Source organism: Pteropus medius, unplaced genomic scaffold, assembly GCF_902729225.1.
Source record: "Pteropus medius unplaced genomic scaffold, Ma_sr-lr_union100, whole genome shotgun sequence".
Lineage (NCBI taxonomy): Eukaryota > Metazoa > Chordata > Mammalia > Chiroptera > Pteropodidae > Pteropus > Pteropus medius.
The window spans coordinates 17,963,005-17,972,527 of NW_024349796.1; the positions used below are offsets into that span (position 1 = coordinate 17,963,005).

The 9,523-nt window shown below is 63.6% G+C and overlaps 1 protein-coding gene across 11 annotated transcripts; it reads right to left on the reverse strand.

The window, feature by feature from the left end:
* Positions 1–3,137: 3,137 nt before the first annotated feature.
* LOC120619260 (uncharacterized) lies at positions 3,138–9,514 on the reverse strand. 11 transcript variants are annotated; one of them, XM_039883550.1, is made up of 8 exons: positions 8,759–9,170; positions 7,549–8,249; positions 6,804–7,340; positions 6,179–6,378; positions 5,611–5,713; positions 4,892–5,035; positions 4,450–4,557; positions 3,138–4,176 (listed from the first exon to the last, which is right to left on the reverse strand). In XM_039883550.1, the coding sequence occupies exons 3-8, from the start codon at positions 6,874–6,876 to the stop codon at positions 3,944–3,946; spliced, it is 861 nt and encodes a 286-aa protein (XP_039739484.1). In that variant the 5' UTR covers positions 6,877–7,340; positions 7,549–8,249; positions 8,759–9,170; the 3' UTR covers positions 3,138–3,943. The 11 variants fall into 11 exon arrangements, 7 of the variants coding, with proteins under 7 accessions (XP_039739484.1, XP_039739483.1, XP_039739480.1 ...); XM_039883549.1 differs by having other exon boundaries at positions 8,657–9,170; XM_039883546.1 differs by lacking the exons at positions 6,804–7,340; positions 7,549–8,249 and adding an exon at positions 9,389–9,514 and having other exon boundaries at positions 4,934–5,035; positions 8,657–8,774.
* Positions 9,515–9,523: the final 9 nt, after the last annotated feature.

Consider the following 9,523-nt stretch of genomic DNA (forward strand, 5'->3'; position numbering starts at 1 on the left):
AGCGGTCACCTGAGAAGCATGGAGATTACCCCACCAGGCGACAGGCTTGTTGTACAGACACAGGCACAGCTCAGGTTTCCTCCCATGTAATTGACCCCCAAGGGAAACGTGGCCCACCTCCAGGGCACCCTCCTGCCAGCCGGCCGCCCACCCAGCCGCTGAGCCCGGAAGGGCCTGGGGCAGGGGTCTGGGGGGGGCTGTCCCTTCCCCTTCCCTTGAGATGGGGCCGTGAGGGCGTCCGCTCTGCAGGCCCAGCCCCCCTGCCTGGGCGCGGCTGGCAGCAAAGGGCTGCGGTAACTGAGCTGGCCCCAGTGGGGGTGTCCTGGCCACTGGGCTCCGGGCGCCGGCTGAGCCCTGAGGTCACCGCTGGTGTCCTTGCCAGCTGCCCTGGTCCTGCTGATCCCGGGAGACATAGCAGCACGGAGAGAGTAATCTGCAGTTTACACATACTTCACACTTACGCCTCAGAGAGCACTTGGAGCTGGCGGGGTTGGTGGCTTTAGAGGCTTTCCGCCCCGGCCTCTTGAGGGACCAGCAGTCCGAGCTGCCACTCACCCTGCAAGCCTCCCCCTGGACCTCAGTTTTCCCACCTGCTTGGCGGGGTACAGTAAACTCCACGTACCTCACTACCTTTTAAGGACAAAAGAGAGACCCCAGATGGTGTTTGGTGTGGAAACGGGGCAGAGGCTCCTGTCACGATCACACACCGGCCTCAGGTCTTTGCCCCCCCAGAAATGCGGGTTCGTTCTTTAAAAAGTCCGTCATTGATTAGAAGGAAACCAACCCAACCGCTTGGTCAGGGGGGTGAAAGGCAAGTTGGGGGGACGTGGGAGAGGGCTACCAATCGGGCGTCCTGCCAGGGAGGCGGGCTGGGGTGCGGCCGTCCAGACCGCTGTCCTCTGCTGCTGCTCAGCGTGGGAGGCCCGGCGTTCTGAGCCCAGCCCCTCACGGAACAGATGGGGAACCCAGGCCCAGACAGAGTGGGGACCTGCCCCAGGGCACACAGGTGGTGGCAAGGGGCAGCTCTGGGTTCCTCTGAGGCTCGTGGAGACGAGCTTCTCTGACTGTCCCCAAAGGTTAAGGCGTGAGTCCTCCTTCCTAGTGAAGCCGATGTCTCCTACTGTGTCTCTCAGGCTGGGAGAGGCGGGGCTCAGCCTGGGACAGGGACAGCCATCATCTTTGGGGGACAGGCAGGGCCACGGGAAGGGGGCTGCTTTCCGTTACCCCTGAGGCTTGAAAATCAGCCCCAGGAAGGAAGTGGCAGAATAAGTGTCTCTGAGGTGACGGCGGTGGCAGCCACCTCAGAGACACTTGCTCTTCCCAGCCATCCCCCAGGTGTCCCAAGGTGAGCAAGGTGAGTCACGATTCCTTGAACAAGGCCCCACCCCCAGCGTCAGGAGAGAGGGGGAGGTCTGGGGGCTCCGCTGGCCTTCGGGATTCAGCCCCCTGGCCATGGTGCTCCCTGCAGATTTTTTCAGCAAGGGTTGGTGGGGTGGGCTGCTGGCCAGGTCAGAGGCTCCAGACGTCAGCCCCCCGACCTCCTCCACGGCTACCCACAGCGCCCTGAGTCTCGGCGTCCGCAGGTCTCTCACCGGACACCCTGGGCCCTCTTGGGTCCACTCAGGGTCAAGACCAGGACTCCAGTGAACTGGCCGCCTGGGCCTCCGTCGGAGCCCTTTCCTTTGGGGCTGGCTGTCTACGGCCTCACCACAGCCCACGGGCAGCGCCGGGCCTGCGACTGGGCGGCTGGCGTCCGTCTGGAATTCAGGGGTTTGTGCCTTTGATGGGGTAACCTCTGAGGTGTTCTCGGGGAACTGCTGGAATGCGCCTGGCTGGCAGCTCGGTCGGGCCTTAGTTATAAGCAAGATGTGTTTACAGGATATTAAAAATAGATCGCGAGCAAATATGTCATTCATTTTCTCGTCCTGGCCCTTGGCCTCCGATCGCGTACCTCCCAGGGGACCTCGGCACCAGGGCGTGGTCTGGTCGAGTCCCTGTGACCCCGGGGTCTCCCCAGCTCGCACGGCAGATTCTTCTAGGCTCTTCTCACCTCGGCCCTTTGCCGTGCGCGCCCCTGGCAGGAAGGCCGACGAAGCCATGAACGGCCTGGGCGGCTCGTGAGACGCCAGAGCACAGAGGTTCCAAATGTCCCCCACACAGGCTGGGGCGCCCGCCTGCAGGTGGTTCGGTGGGGGAGACCCACCTCAAGTCTGACATTGGCCTTGGTGGGCGAGCAGCTTGACCCCGGAGCCTGCAGTCCTGAAGCAGGCGCCCTCTTCCCATCCTGCCCACCATGGAGTCACTCGTAAACGTGTGATGTCCTTGGTCCGCGCAGGTCTCTGCCCCAAGGATCCATCTCCTGGCACAGCGCCCAAGGATGCGTAATTCCTGGGCAGGTCCCAGGATGGGGCGCTGTGGGGACAACCAGAGGGAGCCCGTCCTCTCCTTGGGGCACTCGTGGGGACTGTGTCCAAATGTGTGTGGGCGAGAAAAAGGGCGAGACACGGGCCCAGTCTGCCGGAGCGGCAGCAGGTGGACGGGCGGGCGGGGCGGCGAGTCCAGGGGAACTGAGCAGGAAGCTTTCCGGCAGAGAAGGGCCTTCCACAAGCTTGGAACAACGGGCGCTCAGCAGAAAGAAAGGGGTCCAGATTCAGGGCAGAGTAAGCGACCTCAAAAGCAGGCTCAGAGGCAGCAAAGGACCTTCGCCTAGAAGAATGAGGATGACGTCCTCGGAGGTACGCTGGACCGGGACGAAAATGCTGTGAGGAGAATTTTCTCTTTCTCCATCAGACAAGGCAAGCGGGGAAGGACTCATGACCTTAAGACTGAGCTTCCTGGCACCAGAGGTGAGAGTGCGCGCGCATAGCACATGGCCCTGATGGTGCGCGTAGCACGTGGCCCTGATGGCGCGCGTAGCACGTGGCCCTGGCGATGGCGCTCGTAGCACGTGGCCTTGATGGTGCGCGTCGCACGTGGCCCTGGCGATGGCGCGCGTAGCATGTGGCCCTGGCGATGGCGGTCCCCTCGTCCCCTCTCTCGCTTCTCCGACCAAATCTCCCACCTCCCCTCTGCTCGAGCCTCTCCTGGCTCAGGCCCCCAGGGAGTAAAACAAGGTGCTTCAGGCGGGGTCCGACCGATTCCAGGAACACCCCCACCCTTTTTAATGAATGAGGAAACTGGTGTCCAATCAGTTTAGGAGCAGGCTGCAGCCACGGGAGGAGGAGATGTGACTACGGTTGCAAATTATAGCTGTAACTATTTGCATAGTCGCAAATCCTGGTTAGACCCTCCCGCCCCCGCCTGCCACTTCTTCTAGAAGATCGTAAATGTCCCCCGGTGTAGACCAGGGAAAAAATATCGCTGGCAGCTCAAGTCTCTTCCACCAAGCGCCCCTCGATTTTTATTTCTTCTTAGTCTGTGGTCTTGGTCCTTTTAGCCTAAGCTCATTTTCTTTCTTTAAATTCTTGTGCTACCCGCAATGTCAGGGCAATTTTTCAACCCCGTGATGTGTGTAGAGAAAGCCGAGGGTGACCCCGAGGAGGCCTGAGGCCACGTCTGCTCCCAGCCTCCCGCGGAGAGGTGGCTCAGGGCCGGTTCAGGAGGCACCAGTGACGGCCAGCCTTGTGTGGTCAGTGGCACCGTCATGGGGGCCGGAGAGAGGCCCACCAGGCAAGGTGCCCTGGAGAGGTCCAAGGGACATCTCCCACTCATGTGGCTCGGCTCCCACCACGTGACAAGAGGAAACGGCAGGAGGGTCCGAAACGGCAGCACGCACGCGAACACAGAGTCGCACACGAGGCTGGACCGAGAGCAGCCCTCGGGGCCGCGGGCTCCCTGCTCCGTGGAGCCACCGCGCTGGCACCCCGTCAGCTGGTTCCTGCTCGAGTTCCTCCAGGAGCACAAGCCAGTCACCAGGCGGCAAAGCCCTTTTCCGCCTCGGGCATTAACGGGCCCAGCCGCTCCTGTCAGTCTCCCAGGGGCCAGCATCTAACGACCTCCGCTGACAGGTGGCCCCTGGGATGAGGTCTGTGGTGGAGCCCAGACAGTGCCCGGGGCATTTCCCAGAATCAACTGCAGGGAGAGTGGAATGCAGGGGACCTTTAGGGAAAGGGAAGTAGGGACGGGGGAGGCGCACGCTCTGGGTCCTGAGGTCCCTCGTAGATGCTGGCTGGGCATCTGGAAGAGACAGCACCAAAAGGTGTCACTGAGCTCACAGTCCAGATGGGTTTATCACCTATCCTTGTGACTGCTGCCGACAGTGTCCCTGGTGGGATTTTCAGGTCCCTTTCTCCTTTTTCGGAGGGGTCTCCCTCCCCCCCCCTTTCCTTCTGTCCCCTGTTCTCCAGCAGAAAGCTCCCAGGGGAAGCGGACAGGGCTGCCGTCAAGACGACCTCAGTCTCTCGTTTTACAGGTGGGAGAAACCCAAGCGCAGGGCGTGAAGAGACTCACACCCGGCACGGCCACCGCGTCCATCAGGGCTCCCTCTGTGACCTTCGCCTCTCGCTGTCCGGGCCCCGCTCTGCGAAGTGCAGACAGGACTGTCACCTTCCGGGACGGCTGTGGGAGGAAAAGCGCCCTCTGTGTGGCCCAGTGTGGCGTCTGGCACCAGGTCAGGGCACTTCATTATTTTCCCAGTGAAGGTCATGGCCACCTGGCCGTGCCATCACTCACTGGACCCTGGCCGGCTGCGGCTCGCACCTCCTGGAATGTGGGCTTCTCTGTGGGAAAGGGCTCAGACGTGCGTTTGGAGCCATGTTTGAGAAATGAAATGGGCAGGAACCGAAGGCAGCGAGAACGTGGGAGAGAGCCAGGAAAAGGGCGTTTATCCGAAGTCACACGTCCTCACGGCGTGGCTGCCCCCGCCCCCCGTGGAGGCAAGAGCCTCGCGTACCCCCAGACGGAGCCGTCGCTCTGGCTTGTCGTGACTGCTGACCTCGACGGTTATTTCCTTTCTGCTCTGGTGTCTGCGTTTGAGAATATTTGATTACTCGATGGAGTTGTAACAGTTTGCATCTCAAATCCTGGTGGTTTTTTTCTGAACCAAAACTAAACAAGAGGAGTGGCTTGGACTGCGATGGACTGGACTCTCTGTGTGTCTTTGAGCACCAGCCACTCTCCGTCTCTGTGCCGAGTTGGGAGGGCGGTGGCTTTGGGGTCTGTGTAACAGCTTGGTGATGATGCGGTCTTGGCTGATGCAAGGAAGGGTCCCTCTGTTCACCCGACACCCCGACCCTCAACGTTCAGGCCCCAGCTTCGAGGCCGTGCTGCCGAGGGGGCTGTGTGAGTCCCGTTCTGAGCCTCCTGTGCCTTCAGTTGGCACATTCTCCAGTGTCATCCCACAGAGACGGGTGGGCACCCTCTCTGTCCCCATCACAGCTACGAAGAGGCCTCCAGATACGCCCTCTTAGAATCAGCACGAGTGGTGGGGAGACCGTGTCACCCCAGTTAGTCAGGGGGACCACCTGCAGATTCTCGGGAAGGAGGGCATTCATTCGAGGAATGAGTGACAAGCACTGTCCTCAACACGGTAAACAAAACGAATTACTCTGTCACGGGCTTTGCATTTCCAAGTGGGGCGAGAGCCGGCAAACGGGCACAGGGCAGACCCCCCTGCTATCAGTAAGTGCCAGCCACTTCGCTTTGAATGATCACGGAAGGTTCCGGTCGAGGGACGAGGGGTCGCGAGGCGGAAGGGCACCTCCCTGCAGCACAGCTAGGAAACCATAGATGCGACGATTAAACGACACGGTGGGCCCGGGGGCCCCGCAGAGCCCCCACTGCGGGTGCTTGCGCCGGTCCCCATCTCTCCCGGCACAGTGAGCTGGCTCTCCAGCCAGCCACAGCAGCAGCAGACGCCATTTGCTGGTGACCCGACAGCGGAGACGGGGACTCTCGGAGGACTGGGCTGGGCTGCTGTCACGAGGGGGTGACAGGGGCTGTTCCCCACGCCCTCTGAGAGCAAGGGTGGTCTCCCGTCCAGTCCCCAGGTCCTCAAGTGGGAGACCCAGCCGCCCTTCCTCCCCGTGGCTGGGTCTCCCAAGGACGCGAGGCGCCCAGCAAGCCCGGGCCTTGCTCCCCGCCCAGCCCGCGGCCCAGGCCCTCCCGCGGCGTCCGGCTTTGGCACGGTGACCCACGGCCAGGCCGTCGGGCACGGATGGCGTTTCAGCCTGATCTTTACCATCAGCTGCTGGGAATTTGAGAGGTCGGTGCCAGAGGGAGGACAGCTGGACATGGGGAAGGAGCCACGGCGTCCTTGGAGGGCGTCACGGCAGAGGGGTTGTGTCACGGGCGTCACCCCCAGGGTCCTGTCTCTGCCGGCCAGTGGGAGCGAGCGTTCCCAGGGACAAGTCCTGTCCGCATCCAGGCCGCGATTTCCACCTAAGGTAATGAAGGCAGGGACTGGCTCCCCTACTCCCAAAGGAACACGCAGCAGGAGCTGGCATGGGGGTATGCCACCAGCAGAGGCGGTGTGACGATGTCACCACCAACCCAAACCAGGGCGCTGGGAAGGACCCCTGGAGAACGGGCAGAACGCCCTGTCCCTGGCTCGAGTGGCAGCCTGGAAACGTCCAGAAGGGGCTGGACTGAGGCGTGGGCAATGCCTCAGTCCCTTTCCTGCCCACTGCATATCGCTAGAGCCACGCCAGCGTCCGGCCCAGGACCGCCACCTGACCGAAGGGTCCCCCTCCGTGCCAGGCACAAGGAACATCACTGTTCCAGGTGACGGAGGCTGTAGGACGGAGGACGGGGCGGGCAGAAACCGCCTGACCCACCTCGGTTCCTTGGGGCCCTGAAATCCCCACCTTTCCACGACGAGAGGCCCCCAGGGTGGCCTGCGGGCCGTCTCCAGGCCTCAGGGAAGAAGGCGGACTGCATCCCGCCGCCCTCCAGCGTAGACAAACTTCACAGCCCTGAGGTCGGAGGTCACGTTCTCTGGTGCCCTCCAAAGCCACCTCGCACTGCGCCCCCCAGCCCCACAGCTCCCGGCTCCCTGTCGCTCCCTCTGGCACGGGGGTGGGGGGTGGGGGGCAGCCTGGAGCCGGCCGGCTGACATCCATCTGCGCCGCGGGACTGCAGGCCCCTCGGGGCGGCCTGCGGCTTCCTCTCCTTCGTGTCCCGGGTCGACACGGGGGTGAGGGAGACACCCGTACGCCCACAAGCGTGCAAAGACACGCACACGCGCACACGCGCCCCCGAGCGTGCGGTCACATGGCTCCCGAGAGCACACGCGGATCTGGCTCCGTACGAATGAGGACGTGTGACTCTCCTTGACCTGCTTTCTCCTGCTTCGCGTGAGTCCTCAGTCACGTCTGGCTCATTGGTGGCAAGAAACCAGTTCTCTGTCCTCAAGGAGAGAACAGGTGTCTCTCCCCAAGCCACAGACCAGGTGGCCTCAGCACCTCGTCTCCCTCTGGGCCTCACCTGCCCTCCACTCTGCTTCAGAAGAGCTGTTATGAGCTGCCCTAGCCCCGGTTCCCATCTCCCCCCCATCCATCCAACCAACTGCCCAGCTGGTCGGGTCGCCCCTTCGACCCCCAGAAAGCTCACCTCATCCTGGGAGGTCTCCTGGCCATGACCCACGGCACAGCCTGAGACGTGTCTGTCTGGGTCTGTGACTGTCTCTCGAATGTGTGGCCCGTTTGGTGCTGCTTTGGGTTGTGATTCCCACGAGGGCAGTGGCTCTGTGTATCTGTGAGACCTGTGGTGTCCTGGGTCCCAAGGGATCAGCCTAGCTGACAGACTAAGGCTTTGGATGATGACAACACCATCTAAACGAGACTTAACTAAGCCGGTCTGGTTAAGAGCGTGAAGCTCTATGAGACAGGGCAGGGGCCTTGGAGGGCCGATGTCCCGGGACCGTCCGCCTCTGACCTCGGAGGCCCTGCCAGGCGGGGGAGGAGGGAGGCGGGGCCAGTGGGAGGGGCAGAGGGAGCGAAGAGGCTCCGCGACCTACATCTGTCCCAGCCCTGCCTATCTCAGCTCAGTCGCCACAGCCCCTGGAAACTGGGAGGGGAGCCGGCAGGAGGCTGGGGGCCGGCTGTGCGCCCAGGTGAGCGGGCCCTGCACACCTGGCTTCTCACCGGGCAGGGGGAGAGCACAGGTGGAGATGCCTGAGTGCTCTCTGACCTTTGCACCCAAGACGGGGGCGGCGGAGGGCACGATCGGCCGGACGTCCCCTGCAGGGAGGACTTCGGTGACCCTGTCTCAGTGCTCCTGTCCTGGCTCTGATTTTCTCGGCTTTGCTTGGCCTAGAGTGCGAAACCATGGCCAAGCCACAGATCTGACCCGCGGCCTGGAGCGGGGCCGGCTTGACCCCCAGCACGGCCAGCGCAGCCGAGGGGGCCCCGCCTGGCTCTCCCTGCCTGGAGACCGCCCAGCCGAGGGGCCGGAGGCAGCAGGGACCTGGGCCCAGGGGGCGAGCAGCGGTGAGGGCAGGGGTGGAGGCTCGGGTCCAGGGCGGCAGTCTCGCTGCGAAAGGCTGGGGGGCCGGGGAGGGGGGGGGTGCGGCACACAGCTGCTGTTCCGTGCTGAGAACCCCGGCTCCTCTGAAAGGGGGTCACACGGGCGAGAGGCTCCCCTGCCGCCCGTCCCCTCCTGCTAGAGCTCATCCCCCCACTTGCCGACCAAGCAGAGCTCTTGCCCGTGTGCCATTGACCTTGCACCGAATCTGGCTTCTTCCTGGAGGAAACGGAGGTCCCGAGGCGGGGATGGCGTAGCAGGGGACCCCCGAGTCCCCGTGGGGTTCTGCCCTCCTCACCCTTCACAGCCGGGACGTGCAGGCGGGAGGTGGAGGAGAGGGCTGACTTAGTGTCCCTTCTTCACGGGTGACAAACAGCCACATACTGACAGAGCCGGGAGTGACTCAGAGAGCAGTGTAGAACTTCGCCGGGTGGGGTCGGGGGCGGGTGCCAGACGCCGTCCTGGGGTGTGGGTGGGACAGAGGCCCCTCGCCGGCCAGCTTGGCGGCCGCTGTCCCTCGGCCCTCCCGCGTGACGCCCTGCCGCTGGGCCCCGTGACATTCCAGCGCCCTGGGGGGCCGCGGCCGGGCTGCGGCGGGGACGCTGTGGGCCAGAAGTGCCGGCGGTGGGCGGTGAAACGGGAGATGCCGAGTGGGAGGAATGTGCCCTGTCATGTGTCCATTCTGAGGACCGGGCTCTTTGGGAGGAAACGGAGTCTCCGAAACGAAATGCCATGGCCACAGGCCAACCACGGGGGGGCGGGGGACTGCTGAACCCCCTCCCCTCCAGTTCAGGGCTCTCGCCCCAGCCCGGGGCCAGGCTGCCCCTCTGCTGGGGGTCACGCCCCTGGGCCACAGTGGACCATGTGACGGAGGGCGTGAGGGCCGCGGTGGGCGTCGGAACAGGCTGGGGGGCTCCCGTGTACCTGCCGTATAACTCGCCAGTCCCAGAGGGGCAGGCGAATTCATGGGGACCCCACCGTCTTGGGCCGACGAAAGCTGATGAGCAGCCAGCTGGGAGTTCTCCCTGCAGACCCGGTGGTTCGGAGGGTCCAGTCTGGCTGG

Excerpts from the sequence above, each read along its gene's own strand:
- LOC120619260 (XM_039883544.1), bottom strand. The coding sequence starts at position 9,427 with ATGAATTCGCCTGCCCCTCTGGGACTGGCGAGTTATACG. Across the intron at positions 5,036-5,610 it reads CTGGCACTTACTGATAGCAG|AAAAAAACCACCAGGATTTG; the intron begins GGGGGTCTGCCC and ends GTTTTGGTTCAG. Across the intron at positions 4,558-4,891 it reads AGCGACGGCTCCGTCTGGGG|CCGTCCCGGAAGGTGACAGT; the intron begins GTACGCGAGGCT and ends TTCCTCCCACAG.